The sequence below is a fragment of the Leptonychotes weddellii genome, chromosome 2, assembly GCF_054177405.1.
Source record: "Leptonychotes weddellii isolate Sample4059 chromosome 2, ASM5417740v2, whole genome shotgun sequence".
NCBI lineage: Eukaryota > Metazoa > Chordata > Mammalia > Carnivora > Phocidae > Leptonychotes > Leptonychotes weddellii.
Genome location: NC_138370.1, coordinates 29,183,094 through 29,208,951, shown reverse-complemented (window position 1 = coordinate 29,208,951; position 25,858 = coordinate 29,183,094). Strand labels below are relative to the sequence as shown.

General features: G+C 44.2%; 2 protein-coding genes and 1 non-coding gene across 12 annotated transcripts in view; 1 reads left to right on the top strand and 2 right to left on the bottom strand.

Moving 5' to 3' along the window:
* Window positions 1–2,460, top strand: part of FGFR1 (fibroblast growth factor receptor 1) — a 47,377-nt gene extending 44,917 nt beyond the window's left edge. For all 9 annotated transcript variants that reach the window (XM_081809262.1, XM_081809249.1, XM_081809257.1 and 6 more), the window contains 5 exons: window positions 148–270; window positions 502–572; window positions 900–1,037; window positions 1,166–1,271; window positions 1,382–2,460. In XM_081809262.1, coding sequence (XP_081665388.1) covers window positions 148–270; window positions 502–572; window positions 900–1,037; window positions 1,166–1,271; window positions 1,382–1,558 — 615 coding nt within the window. In that variant the 3' untranslated portion in view covers window positions 1,559–2,460. The remainder of the gene's footprint in view (window positions 1–147; window positions 271–501; window positions 573–899; window positions 1,038–1,165; window positions 1,272–1,381) is intronic.
* Window positions 2,461–5,346: 2,886 nt separating this feature from the next.
* On the bottom strand, window positions 5,347–23,808 carry LOC115943685 (LETM1 domain-containing protein LETM2, mitochondrial). 2 transcript variants are annotated; one of them, XM_081809283.1, is made up of 11 exons: window positions 23,272–23,808; window positions 22,115–22,195; window positions 20,418–20,871; window positions 19,650–19,793; window positions 15,449–15,586; window positions 14,598–14,798; window positions 13,380–13,499; window positions 9,873–9,986; window positions 7,839–7,931; window positions 7,418–7,519; window positions 5,347–6,697 (listed from the first exon to the last, which is right to left on the bottom strand). In XM_081809283.1, the coding sequence occupies exons 2-11, from the start codon at window positions 22,159–22,161 to the stop codon at window positions 6,635–6,637; spliced, it is 1,476 nt and encodes a 491-aa protein (XP_081665409.1). In that variant the 5' UTR covers window positions 22,162–22,195; window positions 23,272–23,808; the 3' UTR covers window positions 5,347–6,634. The 2 variants fall into 2 exon arrangements, with proteins under 2 accessions (XP_081665409.1, XP_081665408.1); XM_081809282.1 differs by lacking the exons at window positions 5,347–6,697; window positions 7,418–7,519; window positions 7,839–7,931; window positions 9,873–9,986 and having other exon boundaries at window positions 12,796–13,499; window positions 23,746–23,808.
* Window positions 21,081–21,190, bottom strand: LOC115937185 (U6 spliceosomal RNA). Its single transcript, XR_004072510.1, has one exon. It is a non-coding gene; the product is annotated as a U6 spliceosomal RNA (small nuclear RNA).
* Window positions 23,809–25,858: the final 2,050 nt, after the last annotated feature.

Sequence of the window (25,858 nt, the reverse complement as noted above, 5' to 3'; positions counted from 1 at the left end):
GTGGCAGAGAGGGACCTTGTAGCAGCAGTCTGGAAAGGTCGAGGGGTAGTGGTGTGGCGGGAGGAGGCTCGAGTGCTGGAGCAGCAGCCCCGGGGCAGGCTGACGGTGGGCCACCCCTCACCTGCGTCCCGTTTCCTCTGCGCACAGTGCATACACCGAGACCTGGCCGCCAGGAACGTGCTGGTGACAGAGGACAACGTGATGAAGATCGCAGACTTCGGCCTCGCGCGGGACATTCACCACATCGACTACTATAAAAAGACAACCAACGTAAGTGCTGGGACAGAACCGGCCGCAGGTCCTCTGCCCAGGACTCCGTTGGGCTTTCTCCCACTTCCATCTCCGGGCTGGGACCCAGCACCGCTGGCCTTGCTTGAGAGACGGTGCGGTGGGACGAGCCGAGCATGTGTCCTCCCCATGTCCAGTCCTGTGTGTGCCCCCCGCTTGTCCCCCCATCGCCCGGGCCTGGGCTACCCCCAATCTCCCTCGTGCCGCTTACAGGGCCGGCTGCCTGTGAAGTGGATGGCCCCCGAGGCCTTGTTTGACCGGATCTACACCCACCAGAGCGACGTGTGAGTTTGAAAGAGGCAATTGCCAGGGATACGTGGAATAGAAAATTCCAGCACAGTAGAGTCCTGCATGTCCCTCGAGATCGACGGGGGTCTCCTTCCCTTTCGGAGAGAACAAAACAAAACATTGGATGTGTCCCCCTCCTTTGTTCACTTGGTAGAGGTTGAAAGGCCAGTGTGAGCTCCAGCACTAGCCCCTGTTTTCCCCCGTAAGCCTCTGTGCTGGGGGAGGGTGGGGTCAGGATGACATGCTGGGGAGGGGGTGGAAAGGACTCTAGGCTGGCCTGGCTCTGTGCCCATAAGACCCGGTGGCTCTGTGCTCCTCCACAGCTGGTCTTTTGGGGTGCTCCTGTGGGAAATCTTCACCCTGGGAGGCTCCCCATATCCCGGCGTGCCTGTGGAGGAGCTTTTCAAGCTGCTGAAGGAGGGTCATCGGATGGACAAACCCAGTAACTGCACCAATGAGCTGTAAGCATGGGAAGACACCTGAGGTCCTGGGCCAGGCCCTGGGGGAAGAACGGAAGGAGAACGGGGGTTAGCTTGATAAAGCAGCCCTGCCTGGTCCTTCCTCCCCTGACTCGACAATCCTCTCCCAGATACATGATGATGCGGGATTGCTGGCATGCAGTACCCTCTCAGAGACCTACCTTCAAGCAGCTGGTGGAAGACCTGGACCGCATTGTGGCCTTGACCTCCAACCAGGTGAGGCTGTCCTATCCCAGACCTCCAGTCGCCGTCCGCGAGGTGCACCTCTGTGAGTGAGCGCTGCTGCGGGGCGGAGAATGCCGGACCGCTTGTCTCTCCTTGCACAGGAGTACCTGGACCTGTCCGTGCCCCTGGACCAGTACTCTCCGAGCTTTCCCGACACCCGAAGCTCAACCTGCTCCTCGGGGGAGGATTCGGTCTTCTCTCATGAGCCGTTGCCCGAGGAGCCCTGTCTGCCCCGACACCCAGCCCAGCTTGCCAATGGCGGACTCAAACGACGCTGACTAGCACCCCCACCCCCCTGCCCAGACTCCATCATCCGCTGTGTCCCTCACCCCCCAACCCTCCCTGCGGGACTCACTGCCTGCCCCTTTGCCCCTTTCGTGCCGGCAGGAGCTAGCTGCCTACCTGAGGCCTTTACCCCACGGAGTTCACCTCTCTTCCTCCTCCTCCTCCTCACAACCTGCTTGTGTGAGAGAGGAGCAGAGAGGCAGGTACTTGCTCATGGCCACTTCGTCCCCTCCCCCTTGTTGGACCAAGACCCCTCCCTGCCACTTGCCACTTCAGAGCAGTGCCTGGAGGGCTGGGGAGTGGGAGATGAGCAGGCATGCGGGCGAGAGCTGACCGAGCTTTCCTGTGTTGGTTTTGTCTGCTTCGCGGACCCCTAAGCCTGAGCTCTGGGGGCGGGGGCCTCGTCCTTAGGGCTGCAGCCGTAGCCGGGGGAGGTCGAGTGCTCTGGGCCTTGGCTGAGGGCAGCCTCTGCCCCAGATAGATGGTGCCAGTGGCTTATTAATTCCGATACTAATTTGCTTTGCTGACCAAATACCTGGTACCAGAGGCTGGGGAGGCAAAGGCTGGGAGCAGTGTCGTGGCCCTGGGGCTCAGCCCCAAACTGGGGGCTTTGTACATAGCTATGAAGAAAACACAAAGTGTATAAATCTGAGTATATATTTACATGTCTTTTTAAAAGGGTCGTTACCAGAGATTAACCCACTGGGTAAGATGCTCCTGGTGGCTGGGAGGCATCAGTTGCTATATATTAAAAACAAAGAAAAAAGAAAAAAAAAAGGAAAATGTTTTTAAAAAGGTCATATATTTTTTGCTACTTTTGCTGTTTTATTTTTTTAAATTATGTTCTAAACCTATTTTCAGTTTAGGTCCCTCAATAAAAATTGCTGCTGCTTCATTTTTATATGGGCTGTGTGACAGGGGACAAGGGAGAGAATGTCAGCTGGAAAGGAGTGGGCCTCGTGGGCCCTGGGGCTGTGTCTGTCCCGAGGGCGCCCCAGCTGCCTGCACTTCCCTCACAACTGCTTCCCCTCAGGTCTTGCACCGGGACCTCCTCTGGGACAAACCTCCTACCGCTCCGATGCTTTTTGGAAAGGCAGGAAGAGATGACCGTGTGTGGTGGGCAGGAACCTCAGTGCACCCGAGGCTCTGGGCCCCGAGCCAAGGCTCCGCCACCCTCAACCACAGATTGTTTCCTCAGCGGAAACTGGTGGGGTTGGGTGGGGTGGGAGGGTCAGAAGGGGGGCTGGGGGCCTACCTGGGAATAGCCAAGGGGTAGAGCTAGAGGGATTTAAGAGGAAAGCTACGGATTACGGGACCCAGGGCCTGCAGAAACTCAAACCCAGAGACCCAACTCCCCCTTCATGTGGGTGCGGTTTTGTCTGTACTTCTATGTGAAGGAAAACCTGTCACCTAAGATCAGTTTGACATTCGGGCCCCTTGCTTCATGTCTCCCAGCTTACTCTGGTCATGCTTCTCCCACCCCCCCACCCCACCCCACCATTTTTCCTGTGTCTGTGACCAGACTTCATTTGCTAGAACTCTCGCAGATCTTGGCTTCCTATAGTTCTTCCAGGACAAACTCCACTCCATCCCCCAGGAAAGGGGAAAAATTCTCTGAATGTTTGGTGTTTGGCTGCTTGGAAATTTTCTTTCTCTGCCACCTGCTGGTGATCACTGCACTCAACACGTGGATCCCTCCTCCTCAGAACCTCAGCCCTGAAATTGCGAGTACTCCGCCCCCCCCAAAAGCTTACTCTTTGCGGGATTACTGCGAAATACAGAAGAAAGTCGGATTCGCTTTCATTTCTGCAGGGCAAACGGGATTGCTGCTTTAAGTTTCCTTTCTGAGCTAGCTATTTGGGGGGCAGTTGCAGTGTTGGCCGCTGTTGTAAACTTCTCTCTTATCCTTGTGTCTCTCTGTAAATATGCGTCTGTCAACATATTACAGTTTGTGTTTGTGTTTAAAGAAGGCGTAATTTGGTGAACAGAGCCAGGAGATGAATTTCTGCTCTTAAAATCATTTGGTTTGAGACCGTAGAGTGGTGTCTTTCCTTGTAAAATACTGATGATCACTTCCGCCTCAGCCCTCCCTTGAAACAATGTTGTGTGAGTGGATGGAGGATCTATAAGGGGCTTTTAACATGCCTTCGGTAAAGGTGCTGGAGAACTACAAGGCACTGTTACCATAACTGTGATGTCCTTGCTGTTACTACTCCAATCGCCCACAAATTTCCCCAGAGACTGAGCTGGCTGTCAAATAAAAGATAGTAAAATTGACCTGAGGGAAAATGAAATGGCCATTTTACTTAGATAACCAGATTGGGTCTCCTGAGGAAAGGAATCCAGTTTATCTAATGAAGATGTCGTGCTGTCAAGGCACTGAATCTGTCTGGTTTCGGAGGGTTAAAAGATTAGGGCCTGGGATCATCACACCATTAATCAATACTGCCTTTCCACCTTTTTCTAATTGCCATAGACTGGGGATCATCAGTCCCTTGGCACCACTAATGTACTGTATTGATCCTCAAGTAAGAAAGATTGAACCTCAGACGAAGCAAGAAATCGGTCTCCAGGACAGCGAAGCCGCTGTGCCTGTCAGCCGCCACTGGGGGGCGACAGCAGGCCAAGGTCTCCGTCAACGTCGGCGGGGGCGGGGATGATGCGCCAATCTCCTTAGGAGCTCCATTAGTCTCACCTCACCTACTGTGAACTAACTGGTGGTGACTGGGAAATCTTTAGCATTACAGTGTATTTATTTGATGTCACCAATGTGACTGGTATTGTAATGACAAGTACAGAATTAGACGTGGCACAGGCGTGGGGTCCATAAATACCAAGCACCACCAACACCTCCGTGTTGTAGCAAAACTTATGTGTGAGATGCAGGCCAAATCTGACATCACCACCGAGGCCTGATTTTAGAAGCTGCCTAGAACCACACCCAGTGAGGAGATGAGCAGTTGGCACAGCGAGGGCCTAGGCATCTGCAAGGCAGGAGAAAGCTCTGTAGCAAGCTAGCCTAGCCCCCCACCCCACTGCTCCACTGGGGAGAGCCGGGGAGACAGAAGGTCAGCAAGAACCCAGCTGTTCAGGAAGAGTCAGTCCGGGGCAAGTTCTCTCCAGCCCGGCACCTAAGAGCATTCAGGGCCACGTATATGACACCGCCTCCCAGATGTTTGTGTTGGAGTGTAAAAGTGACATTTAATGGACATGCTGCCAACGATCGCCTCGTCTCTTGTTACTCACGGAGGGCTGGGGTCCGTGGTGTGCTGGAGCTGATGGTGCACACCTCTTCCTGACTCTTCAGTGACCTCCTGTTGGCAGCTTGAAGTCAAATGCTACCAATCAGGGCACTTCCTGTCCCCCACCCAGAGTCGGTTAACCGTTTACCAGAACACCACTAGCTCGGTTTCAGCGCGGGCCTAGATGTAACAATCCTACAGAGCCCAACAGCCAAGAGCTCTAGGTGATGAGACCAAAGAAACATCCTAGACTTCTCTGAGCTACTGTCCTAAGAATGGGAAGAAGGGTATGTCCAGTGTCTCAGATGCCTAGATGTAGAAAAAAGTGGGTGAGGGCCAGCTGGGGCCAGAAGTGACCAGGGGCCCCTTGCCCTAAGCATTCCCACTCCGCCTTGTAGGGAAAGCCAGAAAGAACTGTAGAACAGCCCAGTAGTACTTATGAATCACTCAGCTAAAACAGGATTGAACAAGTTAAGCAGCTAAGCCCTTGCCCACATTCAACACTTGAAATGTGAGCTAATTAAAATAAACACCCATCATTTTAAAAATGGGAGAATTTATTGTGAATCACCTTGCTAGGCCAATGGCGAGATCCACCGAACGCTGCATAGTAGGGATTCATCATTCTCGAGGAACTGGAGTTCGTTAGCAGGCCACAGTCAGGCTTTTCCTCAAGGTGGAGAGGAGGCCTAAAAAACATTGTCAAGTACAGATCCTTGCTGGGAAGTGCCAACGACAGTCCTCCCTTGGGTGACCCCAGAGAGGGAGACTGGGGTTGCGCTTGGCTTAAATGACTCCGCTCTAACTGCTTTCAATTTACAGCGAGCAGAGAAGACCAATTTCATCACCCACAAGCCAAAATACCTTCTTTCTAAGCACTGCCCGAGGGAAGAGAGCTGTTGGTCAGCTGCATGGCAAGGTATTATGTTAAGTTTTCTCAGGACTGACCATCCTGAAAACACCGAACATAAGGATCTGAACATAATACTCATTACTTGGTCGCAAAAGGGATTATATCAGACTTTAACCACCCCGATGACTAACAAATGGTCTTGTTGGTGAAAGACAAACAGACCAGGAAAACATACACCCAGCACAGACAAATGGTTAAGTCTTAAACCCTTAATTATGTTTCCTGGAAAAATGGTGGCTAACGAAAGCCCCGCATCCTGGAGTAGTGGCAACCTCCCAGATCCTGCAGCCCCCGCAGGCCCCAAGGCGGGGGGCCTCCCAACAGCCAAGCACCAGCCAGGCCTTGCTGATCGCCAGTCTGCCGAGCTCCCCGTTTTCTTCTCCACAAAGCTTTTTCTTCTTCAGATCCAGAAAGGCCTTACTGGGGAGTACCTCCATTCCATCCCATTAAGGTGCTTTGCTTCCAGGGCACTATTCCTACTGATGGATTCCTGAAAAAGTTAGGTGTTCTCACAATGGTTTTGGAGTTTCCAAGTCCTTACTCGAGGAATCTAAGGTGCCAGGCTGATTCCATTATGAAAAGAAAAAAAAAAAATTCCTCCCTTAAAGGACATGCACAGGAATACGAAGCTGTTCAAAAATAACATGGGGAGGGGGCTTTACACACAGTTTAGTGGGATGCCATCATGGTACAGAGGAAGTTGGCTTTGCAATTATATTTCTAAATGGTCTGAACTTGGTCTCACTGCTGACATCATCTGGAACAGGTACAAGGCCTCAAAGGCCTACCCCAAGGACGACATGGCTGATCCTCTGCTTAAACCAGACACAGAGCGTCTCAGCTGGGCGGTCCTATATGGATGCCACCACTGCGGGCAGGAGCTGACGACAGTGAGCTTCATCCTCCGCTGGTCCTTATGCTCCTTTTGAACTCGCCTTGCTGTTCTGTGTTGTCTTTTGTGATTTGGCCTGGAGCGTCTGGGTACAAAACGTAAGGACTTTAGGCACTGCCCGCAGTGAGATGTGGAAGCTCCTCAGGAGTCCCTTTTCTATTTTCTTAATCAAATAATGACAGACCACAAAGTCAAATCCAAGTATGCAACTCACCTCGATAATAAAAATTAAGACGACCTGCCAGCAAGGACCCTGGGTGTCCACCCCAGGGCGTCTGCGTGTTGGCCGGCTCTCTTCCTCGGCCCTCGGAGGCCAGTAGAGCTGGTCGAACTCTCCCATGACCCCCCCGCCCCAAATTCTTTCATCCAAACGGGAAAAGCAGATAGATAAGTAATTTCTTATTTACATACATTTCTCCTAAGATTTAAATTGCTTTCCTGCTAGTATTTCCTGACATTTGAAGCCTGTGTGAAATACACAACATATGGGGACTATTTCCATCTGGCACAAAAGAAAATAAGAATCTGCCTATATTGTAATTAGCTTCTAGACTTCACATGTTTAGGCCTCATCCACAACTGCATTGGTTGATAAGTTGGGGTTTTTTTTGGGGGGGTGGTTTTTGCTTTTGGATAATTGAGTTTTTAAAATGTAGTGGTTATAAAACGACGAAAGTTCAGCCTACAACTTCCTGTTTGGATAACAGGAAGAAGCATGAGGTGTTTTGCAATAGTAACAACTCTAGATTCTCACTGCCCTTAAAAATAACTAGAGACAAAATGTGTTCTTTTTTCAGATACTTACAGCTTCTTTAGCAGAAGTGATGGGTCCTTTAGGTAATGGGATAGGCGTTGATGGTGTTGTGGGGGATGAGGGAACGGGCGGCAGCTGTATAAATTCTTCATCCTTGAACAGCAGAACTGAGAGTTGGGTTACTGATTTAAAACAAAATGGGTATTCGATCTATAGTCACACTGCCGTGACCACCAGGAGCGTGAAACAACCACATCTTCCCGCACAGGTTCAAGAGGCTAAATCTGGAACCTAATTACATAGAGCCAAATGTTGACCTTTTTAAGAAACAGATCTGATAGTACAATAAATAGTCCTGATTAAAGAACACCATTGTATTGAAATTCAGTTTCACTAAGAGAGGTAAAAATGGATAAATTAACTTATTTTCATTTTTAAACCTAATTAATCAAATGAAAAGTAATAGTCTAACCTTAGTTCCCTTCAGTGAAGGTGCTAAATCCACCAGCGTCTCTTTAGATTCAGGAGAAGTAGGTGATTCCACAGGAATATCTGGTTTTGGAGACTAGGAAGAGAAGTATTTTATAAGAACATCAGCTTTCTGCTATTCCTGAAACTCGAAAGCATTTTTACAGTAGTTAATGCTTTCTAGCACAACTTGCTTTCCACTCACTAAATCCCTAATTTCTTCCAACTATGCCCTATAGGAGAACGTATGAAATATGTCCCTGAAGGAACAACTTAGTATTATTTATCTTGGAGTTTTGAGCTCCCTACATACAAAAGTTGCACTCTAATGAGATTCTAGTATTAAAACTCCTCGGTCTGGGCGCTTGGCTAGCTCAGTCGGTGGAGCATGCAACTCTTGGTCTCAGGGTTGTGAGTTCGAGTCCAGTGTTGGGTGTAGAGATTACTTAAAAAATAAATTTAAAAAAAAAGTCCTCAGCCATTAACAAGCTCCTGATTTGCCAATTCTAGTCCTGTTTTCAGTCTGACAAAAGAAGGTTGCCTTTTCTCAATTACTCATCAGCTTCTAAACAGCATTGATATAACTTACTCAAAATTGACATCTTTATCATTTTCGGTGTCTAATAATAAATGATAAGTTTTTCTGATTTATTAAAATGGTACGTGCTGCTTAATAGAAGCTCCTGCAACATGAGGAAAATGGAAGACATGGTATTTTGAGAATAGCTAGCTAACCTATCTTCAAGAATTATAATTAGAGTTAAAAAGTAAATATGTCACTGCTCTTTGAAAATAAGTAATTGCTTTGTGTACTTGGGAGGGAAAAGAGCTACATATATCCAAAATTAAAGTATATTTAACTTGACGTCTCTAAATTCTTTACTGAACCTAGCATGCTACTTATTCTCATTTTGTATATATGGAAAACAGAAGTTTAAAAATGTGGTTTAAAAAAAAAAACAACCAATAAAATGCCTAGGAGCTTGTCATTTTGTCCTTAATTTCTAGGTCTTTCTCAAACATTCCAAAAAGCAACATCTGGCTGAAGTGTTTATGCCCCTCTAGAATAATTCTGAGAACACAAAATTAGCTCTGAGATATTGTGCTATTCCAAGATTTCCTTGCTCCTGAGAACAGTCTAAGAATGACAAATTTGGTCTGTCTTCAAAGATAGAGTAAGAACCAGGTAGGCTGCCTTTTAGAAGATGGTCTGGGTTCCAAAATTGCTCCCACTCTCCCTCAAATCCTTCCCAGACAAAGCCCAAATCTGATTAGTCTCTGGAAATATGGAAAGGCAAAGCACGAGGGTGTTCCCTGGAGTACATTTGTCATGCTGGACTTCATATCATTTCCTTTGGCTTGTCCAAGGAATCACTAGCATAACTAAATTAAAAATGATGGGTCCCCACTTCAGAGAACTTAGTTTCATCTACTAAACCACATGTGCAGCATCTTCCACAATGGTCTCTCCTTTCTCATTCATACAGATTCTGACTTAGACATGAAGCCACAAAGTAGAGAGGTGAGAGGCCCCTTCTGCCAGAGCAAGATGCTCTAGTGATTGGGCTAATCCTGAGCTTTTTGGTAAAATGCCAGGAGGGGGGGAAAAACAGCTGTTGAATTAAAGGCAACAAAAAATGATTAAGGAAATGAGTGGAAGGAAGACAAAAAGTTTACATTCTAGATTGGCCTTTCACTGCTTCAAAATTAATAGGAATCTGGACAAATGAAATAGACATGAAAGAAGAGGAACCATTCAGTTTCAGAAGAGCAAGAGTCTGCTAATGAAGACTAGATAGTTAAGGAGAAAGAATAAACTGGATTCCTAAATCAAGCTGGAACAAAGACAGTAAGAGCTCTATAGCTAGAGTTAGTTTTAGCAATTTTAATTTTTTTATGGAATTTTTTAAAGATTTTAAAGCCCACTGGACCAAATGCCAAAAGATATTCCAAAAGAAATGTCTACCTTAACTGCAAGAGGAAATAAGACATTTGTGGAGAGGCCCCAGTTAAGGAAATCCAGATCCCAGGCACTCACCTCCCCGCTTAGTGGTATCTCAATCGGCTTTGGCTTCACATCTATCAGGTAGAAGGTTCGTGACAGAAGCAACAGAGAAGGAGGGACGTTCTCCTTCAGGTGGAGGTCCTGCCACTGGAGAATTGAAGGAGAATAAAACAGGACAGAACCCCAGCATGTTAGAACTGGACATGACCCACCGTCACCGACTGCTTCCCTGGTTTCACAGCTTCCCCAGGCACGTGCTGGGAACCAGCAGCAGGACAAGGATGGGAACACTAGTCTCCCGGCTTCAGCACCAGTGGCTGTAGTCTGCATCCCCCCTCGCGACAGTGGGATCCTCTGAGTTGGAGGGGGAGCATTCCAGTCACCTCTCAAATCGACTGTGGATCAAAGGAGCTAAGTATCTTCTCTTAGACACAGAGCAGATAAGGGGAAAGAATAAGACTCATAACCAAAGAAAGAAACATTAAAATGAGAATGAGTATAATTTTCAAGTATCAAACTGGCCAACCTTTTAAAAAAATAAAAGATAGATAGATAGATAGATAGATAGATAGATAGATAGATACAGGACAAGAGACAAAATTCAAGAAGTAAATAAAATATAATCAGTAATAAGCCTGCCTTCTACTCCTATCCTTTAACTACCCTGTTTCCCTCCCTAGAAGCAACCACTGTTACCAGTTCCTTATATAATCTTCAGAGATATCCTGTGCACATACGAACACTTGTATGTTTCTTATCTTCCCATAAAGGGCGATCTATACACACTGTTCTGTCCTTTGCTTTTCTTCACTGAAATGTCCTGGACATTGATTCATACCCATAGCTGTAGAGCTGCTTCCTTTTTAACCGTCTGTAAAGGATTCCACTGTTGCACGGAAAGGCCATAATTTGATTATTCTCCTATTTATGAACTTTAGGCTGTTTCCAATCTTTTGCTATTATAAATGGTGCTGCAATGGATAATCTTTTTTTTTTTTTAATTTTATTTATTTATTTGACAGAGAGAGACACAGCGAGAGAGGGAACACAAGCAGGGGGAGTGGGAGAGGGAGAAGCAGGCTTCCCGCGGAGCAGGGAGCCCGATGCGGAACTCGATCTCAGGATCCCGGGATCATGACCTGAGCCGAAGGCAGATGCTTAACGACTGAGCCACCCAGGTGCCCCTGCAATGGATAATCTTATAGATATGTCATATTGCACAAGTGAAATTTCTAGGTCAAAGTGAATGCATTTTTAAATTTTGAAAGATTCCATGGAGGTTTTTTATCAGCAATGCATGAGTGCCCCTCTCCCCAACCCTCAACAACACAGTGTATTATCAAACTGATCTTTGCCAATGTAACAGGTGAATGTGATATCTCATAGTTTTAATTTATCTTATTATGAAGTTAAGATGTTTCATACGATTATCATCTTAGAGTTTCCTTTCTATGAAATGCCTGCCTGTATCCTAACACAGGAATTTCTGGATAATACACAGTGTCGAATATCATATGGCTGGATTAGTATCCTCACTCCTTGGTGGGAAAAATGATACACTCTTTCAAGAAAGCTATTGGACAGTATGAACCCACTCAATGCTCTATGTTCAAAAAAATAAATGATTTTAAGAACCTTTCTCTACAATATGTTCATCTTCCAGCCAGAGCAGGTCCAACAGGTAAAAGGAAATAGCTACCTGACATGGTTTCAAAGTCACAACAGTGGCTCCGATTCCAAAATAATTTGTATATACTTTATAGCATTTCTTACAGTTGCAAGAATGAGAATTTTAATAGGAGTTACTGCTTGTTTGAAAACACTGATGCTCTGGGGTGCCTGTGACTCTGTCGGTCAAGCGTCCGACTCTTGGTTTTGGCTCGGGTCATGATCTCATGGGTTGTGGGATCAAGGTGGGAGCTCCGCCTTGAGCCCCACATCTAGCTCCGTGTTCACCGGGGAGTCTGCTTAAGATTCTCTCCCCCTCTTGTATGGTGACTAACATAATAAAATTTAAAAAAAAAAAAGATTCTCTCCCCCTGCCCCTCCCCCAACTCATGTGTGCACATGTTCTCTCTCTAAAATAAATCTTGAAAAAAAAAGAAAACATTGATGCTCTTAGTTAAAATATGTTGTCAGTGGGAAAATATTAAACATCTGTTGCCAAAGCTAACACTTTACATTGGCTTGGGGTACTAATTAGGAAGTAGTCCCAGCTGAGCCCTCAGGGCAAGGTTCAGACCTCCAGATGGATTCATACACAACAGGCCTTGGATTTGAGATTTTGTCTGGGGCCCTTAAAATACCTGGAGTATGCAAAATTCTAAGGTGGTCCCAAGATTCCTAGTCCCTAGTGTACCCACACCTTCTCCCAGTTATTCAGACATGAATCTAGGTGCTGCCGTGAGGGATTTTGCAGAAATAATTAGGGTCGCGAGTCAGCAGATCTGAAAGCAGGAAGTTATCTGAGTAGGTCTCACCTAATCACGTGAAGCCTTTAAATCTGGAGCAAGAGGTCAAAAAGGGGAAGTCTGAGATGTGAAGCCTTTGGGGGGCCTCGTGTTGAGAAGCTCTCCTTTGCTAGCTTTGCAGATGGACGGGGCCTAGAGGTGAGGAATGCAGGGGGCCTGCAGGGCTGAGGAGCCTGGGGCTGACAGCCAGTGAGGAAATAGGACCTCAGTCCTATAGCTGCAAGAAACTAAACTCAGCCAACAAACTGAATGAGCCTGGAAATGGAGACTTCCCCCAGAGCCTCCAGCTAAAACACAGCCTGCACTTCTGACAGAACATGTAAGCTAATAAACCGCTAAGTTTGTTGTCATTGTTTAAGCAGCAATAGATTCGAAGGGGTACATGCACCCTGATGTTTATAGCAGCATTATCAATAATAACCAAATTATGGAAAGAGCCCAGATGTCCATCAACTGATGAATGGATAAAGAAGATGTGGTATATATATACACAATGGAATATTACTCAGCCATCAAAAGGAATGCAATCTTACCATTTGCAATGACATGGATGGAGCTAGAGTGTATTACACGAAGTGAAATAAGTCAGTCAGAGAAAGACAAATACCCTATGATCTCACTCATATGTGGAATTTAACAAAGAAAACAGATTAACATACGGGAAGGGGGAGAAAGAGAGGGAAACAAACCATAAGGGACTCTTAAGGATAGAGAACAAACTGAGGGTTGATGGAGGGAGGTGGGAGGGGGGATGGGCTAGATGGGTGATGGGTATGAGGAGGGCACTGGGTGTTGTACGTAAGTGATCACGAATCACTAAATTCTACGCCAGAAACCAGTATTGCAGTGTATGTCAAGTAAGTGAAATTTAAACTTAAAAAAGAAAGAAAACTAATAGAGTACCCTGTCTCCATCAAAAATAAATCTAGCTTCTTCAGCGTCCCACTGCTCAATTAAAGAAGGCAAATTAGGTGGGACGGCTCGCTGGAAAAGTAGAAATCACAGTGAGGTCTACAAATCGCAGGGGACAGAGTTCTAGCAAAAAGGGCCCAGGAGAGCTGCAACTTGCCTCTGTGAGCTGCTGTCTCAGTTGTTCCTCAGTGAGACCCAGGGATCTCATCCCCCGGGCCCTGCAGGCGGCTTGCAGTTCTGACACGCTCAAAGCACTCACCCCTTCTCTGGCAATTACCTGAAAGCAACGTAAGAAATGGCATTGGATCTCTTGGTTCCAATTTTACTGAATCCTACATTCCAACAAATCAGGGGCAACACCAAATCTGATGCTTTCACATCGGATTGTCCTCTCGCTGACTAAAGGGGCAGCAGCTGAAAATGAGGGGAATCCTGCCAACCGGTATTAATAATATCAGAAGTAGTCACGTAACTCCTCCCCAACACTTTGTCACCAGAGTAATCCTCTCCCCTCTTGACGTGCATTTCCCCTTCATGGCACCTTCAGGATTCATTAGAAAATATTCCACTTGAGAAGCTTGCGGGGTACCATTTGCTGGATGTCCCGGAATCGCTCTTCCCCTACCATCCCCCTACCTCCACCCGGGAATGGCCCTAACTCTGGTCCACAAAACTCACTCGATACATAACACGGCTTCTGCTTGGTGTGACCCAAAACTAGGGTACTTCTGGGACCAGTATTGTTTATTCCAAAATTCTGAAAGCAACAGCTGAAATCTAAATGAGGCCACAGGGATCGTGCTTTCTCAGTTCCAGGAATCCTGCTCCCTCAGGCAGAATGCTCTAAAGCAGCTGATTCTGATTCAAGAAACATTCTTTCCATTTTTTAAGGAGTCTAATTAGTAGTTATGATGCCTTTCCTCCATCAGATGTCTAGGCTCGGCTCTCCCTCCCTGCATTACACCTTGCCACCCCTCCTTATCAGGCCAACTCACCCAGCAGAATATTTACTTTGGCACCAGCTCTGAGGAAGGGGAGCTGAGGTGTGAGAGTAGAGCACTGTCCTTAGCAATGGAAGACTCAGGAACCTCCTGGGGGCTGTTCCTTCCTAGTGGGTCCTAACTGATGTAGATTACTAAATCACTAACTGCTTATGAGGGCATTCTCCAGAAAATGCATCAGAGTACGACAAACAACTCCTAAAATGAGTAATCTGGGTTCAGACTGTCATGGTAATGATTGTTTAAACCACTCAATGGTTTGCAGAACCCATCCACGAGCAGATCTAGGAGAAGATACTACACTTTATCACAAAGCCACCCTAAGGGATCTCCCAAGCCTTGCTAATTCCCCGTGTCTACAGTTCAGCTCTTACTTCATCATCTGCTTTTATAGACTTTAGTTTCATCAGAAGTTGAAAGCGGAGCAAATTGTTGGTTCCAAAGGACTGCAACTCTAGAAGCTTGCAGAGGGCAACCAGCTGAGGTCGATCTAGGTGCTCCAAGGTTAGCTGATCTTCAAATAGTTTGGAAAAGCGAACTATCTCCTTTGTGCTGGGCTTGTGGCCTGTCTGGACCTAGGCAGTGGGACAAAGATGTTAATTAAAATGTATTTCATAGGGCTCCGGGGGTGGCTTAGTCAGTTGAGCATTCGGCTCAGGTCATGATCTCATGGGTGGAGGGATGGAGCCCCACTTTGGGCTCTGAGCTCAGAGGGGAGTCTGCTTGAGATTCTCTCTCCCTCTCCCTCTGCCCCTCCCTCCCACTCACTTAAACTCTCTCCCTCTCTAAAATAAATCAATAAATCTTTTTAAAAAATTATAAAATGTATTTCTTAGTTCAACTTTCCCTGTAGACTATTTGAAAGACACATCAAAGCATATTCATAGACTCTATCTTATGCCTGGAAATGGGCCCTGTGGTACCAAGAGGCATAAAGAAGTCTGTCCAAGTCAGCCTGAGTCAACTGCAAAATCAGGAGTAGTTCAAAAGTTTGGCTCTAAATCTACAGTTCTTTCCAAAAAGTTATTAACGTCTTCAATACATGACTGCTTTAAGGCAGGTTTTTCCCCACACTACTATAAATGTTTGCAACATTGTATGTGTATAACTCAGATATTTGCAAAGTCAGAGACTGTGAACAATCTGGAAGATCCACAATGACATGAATTTTTCATATAACCGCCAGCCTGGCAGTTGTTTGGTGTGTTACACAAAAGACTGACACCTGTTTGACATAGGAGGAGAACTGTACGGAGGCATCTCCCAGCTTGGCCCTGTTCCTCCTGGCCATTTCTGTAATCGTTTCTTGGAGAAATTTTGCTAGTTCCAACTTTGCAGCCATTTTCTTTTTCTGTTTTTCCTCCTTAATAATAGAAGAGGAGAAAGTTAATCAATCCTTCATGATTACAACTTCATAGATAAAGATGAGAGGAAAAGAATTGTCACTTTGTTCTTGTTCATCCCTATTTTGCATGTTAATATTATTTTCAGACCTAGTTAAATGGGTTTTGTGAAAACCAGAACAAATAAAAAGTAGCCTCTATTTGCAACTTGACTCCTTGATTTTACCTTTTATTTGATAGATCCAAATTATTTGATAGACCATAATTATTTGATAGATCCAAAATATCCCCTCAGTGGAAGCTTTGTCATTATTTAGAATGAGATACTATCTCTTAGCCTGGTATAAACCATCTAGGCTGCTAGTTGAGCCAGCCCCTGGTCCCAGAGCGGTCCCAGATTTTGTGTGGGCCACAAACAAAGAAAACTAGGACATTAACTCTATGCTAGAGTAGCATATAGCTTCAGTACAAAACAGATACAATTAATTATAATACACCGACTTAAGTGTTATAACAGATATGAACAAAGCACTACACAGAAGAGAATTAAATGTACTTTTTTTTTTTTTTTTAAGCAATCTCTACTCCCAAGGTGGGGCTTGAACTCACAGCCCGGAGATCAGGAGTTGAATGCTCTACCGACTGAGCCAGCAAGGTGCGGGCTAAATGTATACTCTTAAGACATGATGTTAACGAGTACTTCTAAATCCTCATTTATTATCAGACATGCAGTGTGGTAGCATTTTCAAAATAACCACAGTTAAGGGCGCCTGGGTGGCACAGTCAGTTAAGCATCCAACTCTTGGTTTCGGCTCAGGTCGTGATCTCATGGTCATGAAATTGAGCCCTGCGTCAGGCTCCATGCTCTGTGCAGAGTCTGCCCGGGATTCTCTCTCCCTCTCCGTCTGCCCCTCTGGCTCACGCGCTTGCTTGCTCTCCCTCTCTAAAATAGATAAATAAATCTTTAAAAAAATAATAACCATGGTCAGGACTCAGGGGGATGGAGAGGAATGGGATTCTCTATATTTTTTTTAAGTTGCCCAAGAGATTCTAATGATTAGTCAATCATAGCAATCATGAATTTTTAGAAAAATCTTAAAGACTCAACCAAAAAAATCACACACGGCAATGGCAATACCATCATTAGAACCCACTTAGTCATCCATTTCCTACATCCATATCCATCCATCTATTCATTTATTTATTGAGCATCTACCTTGTACTAGGTGCTGGGGATAAAATGAGCAAAAACAGATAAGAATTCCTGCCCTCATGGGACTTCTGGTCTAACGGGAAAGACAAACATTAGTGACTAATGATAATCCAGTAATTCCACAAATTAAAGTATAATAGATAAGTACTACTAAAGAGAAATGCATGGGTGCTCTGATCTGACGTAAATACAAAGTCCTGCTTCCTCCCACTCTGCCTCCCACAACCTCCTCCCCTCCACCACCACTTCTCTCTCTCTCATTTTCTCATTTGTTTTAGTCCATGGAAAAGAAAGAGAGAGAACGTATTTTCCAAAACTGTGGCCATGGTGTGTATGTATTATATCTGGGGAATGAGCAGCGTTGAGGAAAGAGGAATCTTTAGATAAATCACTTCCTTTATTCCCCCCATCTTCCTGCATTCACGAACACATTCCTTGGAATCCCATGGTATTAATTCTAGGTCCTGATTACCTTAAATGTAAGTAAACTAAACCACTGCCAGTCACATATTGCAATTTGATTCTACCCCTTACATGTGTCTCTAATGTATCTTCAAATTTTTATTCCTAATGCCACTTTCATAATTTAATCCTCTCTCTCCTGTGCTACTGTAAGAGCATGCCAGCCGATTTCCCTCCTTTGGCTCTGCCTTCGTCAATCCTTTCAGCCAGCCAGCAATATCATTTTTTTCTAAAATACAGATCTAACCGTGTTACCCACCCTCTGCTTAAATTTACGTTCCATTATTCACCATAGTCAAAGGCAAAGTCTAAATTCCTTAGGGTGGTAGACACTTTCCAACCTGACCCCAACACATCACTTTGTCTCATCTTCCACAGTTGATCCCCTTGTATTCCCTGCTCCAACCACAAAGAAGCGCTCAGTGTCTCAGATTATATGATACTCTTTCACATAAGTAAGCCATTTTAAGTGCTACTCTTTCTATCCAGAAAGCCTTTCAAATGCTGTGGCAAAATTCTACCACTCTTCTAGTCTTGGTTGCAGAGTTATCTCTTCTAGGAAACATTTCCCAATCTGATTTAAGAGTTGTCCTGTTCGTCCTCCCATCACGTGTTCATGCCTTCAGACCTCTGTCCAGTGGAGTGGCACAGAATGGAAAGAACAAAGAGGCCACCTTAATTTTCCCAGCCCGTCACCTTCACAGTGACCATCCAGTGAGGACCCCTCTTCTCCAGGACTACTCTCAAGCACGAAAGGGTCTGTCTGGCTAAATCATGCCCACTGTTCAACTAGTCACTGCAATAACAGTTGATTTTTGTTTTCTTTATTTTTTAATGGTTAAAAACAAGTTAAAATTCAATGGAAATGGGGATCGTTTTTTCAACAAATGATGCTAGGGAAACTTGGGTATCCACATGCAAAAAAGAAAAAAATGAATATTAACCCTGATGTTCCACCTCTCACCAAAATTCACTCAAAATGGATCATAGACTTAAATTTAAAATTCAGAACTATAAAACTTCTAGAAGAAAATGTAGGAGGGGTGCCTGGCTGGCTGAGTCAGTAGAGCATGGGACTCTTGCTCTCAGGGTCGTGAGTTTAAACCACACGTTGGGTGTGGAGCCTACTTAAAATTAAAAAAAAAGAAAATGTAGGAGAAAACCTAGGTGACTTTGAACTTGGCAGTGATTGTTAGATACAACACCAAAAGTACAATGCAAAAACAAAAACAACTGATAACTTGTATTTGATTAAAATAAAAAACATTAGCTCTGTGAAAGACAGTTAAGATAATGGACAAGCCACAGGCTGGGAGAAAATATTTGCAAGACACATATCTGCTAAAGGACTTGTATCCAAATATACTAAGAACTCCTAACAATTAGAAAATGAACAACTCCATTAAAAAGTGGGCAAAAAACAGATACATCCCCAAAGAAGATCTACAGGTGGCGAATAAACATATGAAGAGATGCTCAATATCATACATCATCAGAGAATTGCAAACTAAAATAACAATGAGATATCACTGTAATGTATGGGGATTAACATAAGAATAAAAAAATGCAAAAAAAAACCAAACAATGAGATATCACTTCACACCTATAAGAATGGCTGATATTCAAAGCACTGACAATACTGAATGCTGATGAAGATACAGAGCTATAGGAACTCTCATTGCTGGTGGGAATGAAAAATGGTACAGAGACTTCGGAAGACAGTTATTTTTTACAAAACTAAACATAGTCTTACCATATGATCCAGTAATTGCTTTCCTATGTATTTAGGACTCCAAATGAGTTGAAAGCTTATGATCATAAAAAAAAACCTGCACACAGATCTTTATAGCAGCTTTATTCATAATTGCCAAAAACTGGAGTCAACCACAATACCCTTCAACAGGTGAATAAACAACCTGTGACACATCCATACAATGAAATATTATGCAGTGATAGAAAAGAAATGATCCATGAAAGGACTACACACTGTATGATTCCAACTATATGACATTCTGGAAAAGGCAGATCTATGGAGACAGTGGTTGCCACTGGTTGGGGGAGGTAGGAGGAACAACAGATGATGCACAGGGCATTTTTAGGGCAGTGAAACTATTCTGTATGATGGTGTGATGGTAGATACCATGACATTATGCATTTTTCAAAACCCATAGAACAGTACAACAAAAAGAGTGGAGTCTAATGTAAAGTATGAGATTTAACTAATAATATCTCGATATTGGTTCTTCAACTGCAACAAATAGATCACACAAATGCAAGACATTAATAACAGGGAAAATGGGGGGAGTATCTGGGGACCCTCTATACTTTCTGCTCAATTTTTCTATAAACTTAAAAACTAACGAATAGAGTCCATTAATTTTTTTTTTAAGTTAAAAAATCCTACATACCTTTTTGGATTCACTTTCAAAAGTTGATGGCAACATCTCTGGGAAGAATTTCAGAAATGCCGGTAATAAGAATTCCATGAAGGGTACAATTATGAACACCATAAATGGAACCAGGCGGAAGAAATCAGCACAAGTCCTCAAGAGCTAAAGAATTAAATGCATAGGCAGTATTCATTATTTTAGGACACGCCCCAAACAAAAATATGAAACCAAAAAAGCCTGCCTTGGTCCTTAAAGTGTTAAAAACCCTAGACGGATTTTCTGCAGCTTTGGATAAAATGGAAAGGTCGGGTTTTCCTCTTTACCATCGCTCTGAAGTAACATCTATGGGATACCTTCAAGGAAATCTATGACAATCAAAACATATTGCTGACATCATCTATTGTTAGCTTTCATCTATGTCAGGGGTCTGTACTTTAACAGCATAGTGTCTGTTAAAGACTGATTTTTCAAATGCATATCCTTAATATATTAACAGCAGTTTCTATTGCGGGTCCACAGATCAAACTTGAAGCTTCTCAATTCCTTGGGGAGATTAGAAAACACAATTATAACCATTTTAGAGGCAAATATGCACAAATCTCAAGATCTTGCCTAAAATTGCACAGTAAGTCCGTTTCAGACGAATAAGAAACTCTGGTTCTCACCATCAGTAACTATTCCCACTTTGGGATTTTTAGGATGAATTTTCAGGTGAGTTTAAAACTTGGTTGCCATATAGTTCATTTTCACTTTACATTTTCTTTCTCAAATATGATCCTTGCCTACCCTTCGTCTCTCTCTTCTGGTCAGCACCTGCCCATGCAACAGCCTCCAAACCATTCTGGCAGCAACTTTGGTGTCAATCCACAGCAAGTAGAATCCATTGTAATAATGTTTAAGTTCACCCATAATTCTTTGTCTATAAGATCGCTTTTCTTCCTTAATCTTCATGCCAGGTCCTTTTGTGGGCTGAGGGCTTGTCACCTGGGGCTTTTTCGGGGTTTGCTCCAGCTGAGGTTTACCAGGGACCTCTTGTAACCAGCAAGTTGACGTGTGTAGCTTTTGTATTATTCTAGTTCGTAAGTGAAGTACTTTATTGCCTGACTGATTAGGATAGGAGTACTTCTTGCTTACACAGTTCTTCATGTATGTTTTATTTAAATGGGAATCTGGCAAGTGAAGAAATGCAAATGATGCGGAATAAGAAGAGCTCATAGGATGGACAAAATAGCTAGGGAATCTGGAATAAAGAGCAACATCCTCTTAGTTGAGCACATAGTGTTACAAACTTAAAAACTAAAGAAATAAATATTTTAATATTTATAATATTTTAAAAGCAGATGATATTTATAAACAAATGAAATATAACTTTTTACCCCAGTTGAAGAACAGTGTGCTTTATGGTTGAATGATAGACTCTATGAGAAATATTAATAAGTTAATTCCTAAAAATAATTGCTATGTTACAAGTTAGAAACTCTACAACTATTCCTGCGCAGGGGCCATGCTAATCTTCTCTGTATTGTTCCAACTTTAGTAAAAGCTCTGCTGACGCGAGCACGAACGTCTGCAACTATTAATTTAAAAATCTAACAGCAAACATTTTTCCACCAGGGGTTGTGTTTGAAAAACAGGTGGAACGCTTGCATCTTTGGTTACTCTGCTGACAGTAGGAATATTGCTTGAACAAAACACTTCATGGCCTCTGTGGGAATTAACCAAACGCATAATACTGATTTGTCTGTGTGGTGCCCGTGGACTCCCTCAAATGAGAGGCATTTAGGGCCCAAATGTCCTTCACCTACAATTCCTCAAGAATGTTAGGAATAAGAATTAGAATTGGGCACCCTAGCCAGGGATCTCTACCTTCTAGTTTTGCAACAGCTCAAAATCTTCAGTTAAATTAGCACATGAGATTGTTTGAAAATAAAAATAAGACCCATCTAGGCAAAGAAAGTTCCTGGCAAAGACATTTCTTCTGGCAAAGAGAGGGCTTTTCCATTCTTTCAGACTGTTTTTGAAGCACACCAAGACAAAGCACTTTTTGAAGGGCCAAAAGGGAAAATGTACAATGTATCTGGCCCATAGTAAGTTCTCAGTGAATATTCTTTGGAATAAATAAGTGATAACAGACCCTCCGAGGGCAGGTATATGTCCTAGGACTGGCTTGTTTGCCAGCCTTTTTACTCATTTTTCTATCTAAGGGCCCCATGTAACATTCATTAGTTACAGAGGTGTCACCTTTACATCTTCTCTCTTCCCTGTGCCATACATCTAAAAATTACTCAGCCTGAGTTCTAAGGCATATAGAAAATCTGGGGTAAGTGTAAATACAATAAAATGTCAGCTTCCTAAAAACCAGTATAGTTAAAGGCAACAAAGCTTTCATTTGTTGTGGAACAAGCCTATCCTTTTACATATATCTTTTTCTAGAAGAAAGTTCATATAAATATTGCAGGGGAAGAGGGGATTCCACAGCTTACCTTGTTCGGGCAATAGCTAAGACTGTTTTATAACTGTAGAAGGCCATACTTATATTTGTCTCAACTAGTCAACAAGGGAACCTAGACAGAAGGATTAAGTAAACAATTTAGTATTTTAAAGACACACCAATTATAAAGATACCAGGATTTCAGTGTTTACTATTGCAAGAGTAGAAAATTTCCATATTCCATTCAAGGTGTAAAACCTCTCTCAAGATCATTTCCAACAATCATGAATGTTTTCTCAGCTTGGATTTGAGAATGGTACTTTGAGATCCCAACAAGTAGAAATGATCTCTAACATCATGGTGCTCATGATGGTTATATGGTCTTCAAAGACTTTTTTATTTCTGGTCAATAACACCTAGCAACCTACTTGAATGGTTGCCAGGTATTTAAGAAGCTAAGCAATACATACTTTTTTGTAGCCTAAAAATACAGGTAGAATAAAATACCCTGGATTTGTTTCAGTTAGCTTTTTCCCATACTTGGCCAAGTTGCCCCAAACTTTGAAGATTGAAAGTAGGGGCACCTAGCTGGCTCAGTCACTAGAGCATTGGATTCTTTGATCTCAGGGTCATGAGTTCAAGCCCCACGCTGGGCACAGAGCCTACCTAAAAAAAAAAAAAAAAAAGTACTCACTAACCACATTTATGTAGCAGTGAAGATACACATGGTACCTACTAATGATTCAAGTGCAGGTAAATCGATTTCCTGTACTGGTGATTCTCCAAAGAGATCAAACTGAGCTACCTTTAAACAAGCTTTATCAAAACCTTTCTCCATCCTGTGGTCCTTTCCAGTCAAGGGCAGCAAGATGTTTTGGTAATATCTCTTAACGTCAACACTACTTTCCTGCAGCTGGAAAAGGCGTAGACCAGGGTGCTCTCCTGTACGGAAACCTCAACCACAGAGCTGACATTTTGAACAGGAGTTCAAAGAATCCTTCGGAACATCTAAACCCAGGCTAAGGGCGGGTGGTCTCCTGCCGGAGGCATGCCACACCCGATCGAGCGGTTAACCTGCTCTCTGACCCCTGGGCACTCCCGCCCGAAGCTGCAGGGGAACCACTTCCTAGGCGGGGACGGCCGGGAGCCCCGCCTGCGCCTTCGCGCCGCCCACGCCCACACGCGGGGGCCCCAGGCTCCCCGGGTTACCTTTGCTTCTGGCCCTTGACGACACAGGGGCAAAACGCGCCGTCGGCTTCCGCAGCCGGCGGCTTTTGTGCACGTAGTGTGTTGGTGGACTGTGTTTGCGGTACCGGGGTCTGGGGATTGGGGGGCGGTTCTTTGTGTTTGGGTGCGGGGATGGTGCAGGCACGGGGACGACAACCTTGTTGGCGATCCAGGTTTATGGAAGGAAGACAAGGAGAAGCCGGGCGCAGGGTACGGAAGATAAAGGAGGAAGCGAAGCACAGAAGGAGGGGAAATGGAGGTTGAACTCCAAAGTTGGGGGGCGGGCAGGGGCACGAGGTCAAGGGCTGAGGCAAGTGCGGTGGGGAACTGGAAGCTGTCGGGAAACCTGGGCGCTGATGGGAAGAGCAGGATGCGGAGTGAACGGGCTCCGGAGGAAAAAAAGGCAGGCAAGGTCCACCAAATAACAGCCTGAGGACTTGGCCCGCCCACCCCTACCTCCTCGGGCCGGCTCCCCGGAACGGCTGCCTCAATCCTCCAGTTCCTTCCCAAACCCCCCTCCCCCAGCTCCCCAGCTAGAAGGGCCCAGGCCAAGTTTCTATGGCTCCACCTCTTTCCTAACCCGTTACGTCACTCTGAGTGACGACACCACTCACCAATGAGCTCTCAGATTATGGGGAGGGAGGACGTCCTTTGCTGTGGCAGCCCTGGAGGCAGCCGAGGTCCGGTTCCCACCGGCGAAATGACCTCTTTATTGGGTTTAGTTTAAGCAGAGTCTGTGCTGCGGGAGGGGGCAAGAGTGACGTCTTTCCGCCTGTCTACACTCTCTGGGCTGTGGGCTAACCTCCCCGAAAATCCTCATGGAAGGCTAGATTAAAGAACCTTTTACCCTACCGATAGCGTAATATGCCTGATAGTCGCCATGGTAACCATCTTAAAGTCACGAATTACATCACTTTGATGTACCCCCCCCCCCCCCCCAAATCAACAACTGCCGGGGTTGGGATGGCGCGGAGAGCTCTGCGGAGAGGGAGTGGCAGAAAGGGCGGGAATGGTTAGGAAAACATCCCTTTCCTTTCTCCGGGGCCTAAGAGTGGAATGCTGTGAAATCTTCATATGGAAATCTGAATTCCACTAAAGTAATTTGCTTTATAAATGCTCTCTTATCAGGTATTGTTTATGATCAGTAGTTTGTGGAGAAGTATCAACACTTAAGATGTATATTATAATAACTGTGCAGTGACGTAGGTAGGCACTGCAGGTTTGGGGCACTTCAGTTCCTAGGTTGGGTAACTGAGCCATCTTGGAAAAATGAAAGATACAGAAATGTTCTCGCTCTCCTGTTATCTCTACCCATCCATTTCATCTGGCTCTAGAAGGAAAACAAAATTTTTAGTGGCTCTACTTGGGCTAACACCAGACAACAAGGAATCGCTTTCACAGGGAGAGTACTTCTCTTAACATGTGAGTTGACCAGAGACCTCTCTCATCTAGGCTGCACATTTATAAGAATGAAAGATGGCGGGTATTTAATTTCAGGTTTGTTTTGTTTTGTTGTTTTTAATGTAGACTGCTTTTAATCCACAAAGCATTTTTCAGCTAATAGCCAAAGGGATCAACCATGTTAAATAGGCAGAACTTTTCAGTTTGGCCACTAGAGGGCCCTTTGTGCATGCTCTATGCCCGAGTTTCTACATAAAGGTTTCACTTCATGTTCTATGTTTACTAGAATTAACAAAATCTACAAAGCTTTGGTCTCTTTCCCTTTCCTTTCCTGAAAATTCCCGATGGCAAATTTTGAGCTCTAAAAGTCCAGATAGTTACAATTTTCACATTAATTCTATAAATTAATCACTGTACTAACATGAACATGTACTTTTCTGGAAAAGATCATAAAGATGAAAAATACTCCTTTCAGTTCCCTGGGAGACATTTTATACCAGGAAATATTCTTATTCATGCATTGTATTCACTCACAAACAGGCACCGTAAAATCATTAAGTATTCGTAAACCAGATGAATGATTCCAAGCTCAGTATTGGAAAGATGAGCTAGATTTTCTACTACAGTCATATGTCAGCAATCCTATTCTGAAAAGGGAAGGGTTAAGAACCTTCCTATTGAAATCCCTTTGTTCAAAGCAATGTTTGCCTTCTGCTGTCAGGCCTGGCAATTTTTTGACTTTCAGGATTTAAGTGATTTATCATGTAAGGAGTTTTTGGATATGATCTTCGGAAGAGAAACAAAAAATTCCTTTCTCCTTAATTCTGGCCCTGGGAATTGTGTTAGATTGCTGTCTTAATGAACTGTTTGCTCATTTTGTATGGAGAAGAGAAAGCATTATCTGAACCTCAGAAGATGTTAGATGCTAAAAATGTAAATTATTAATTTTAATGGCCATTTCCCTAGATATGGCTCAAGAGCAAATATTATTAACAGTATATTTTCTAAAGTTTTGCAGGAAGAGATTATATATCTACTTCACAGAACTTTAATTTTAAACTCTTGTCAGCCTAGAAACAGATTAAAATAAAATCCCTGAGGTCAATTTACCAGATTCTCCTCAAGGGGATAATCCAGATGTCTGGTCAAGGCAACAGTTTATCAACAA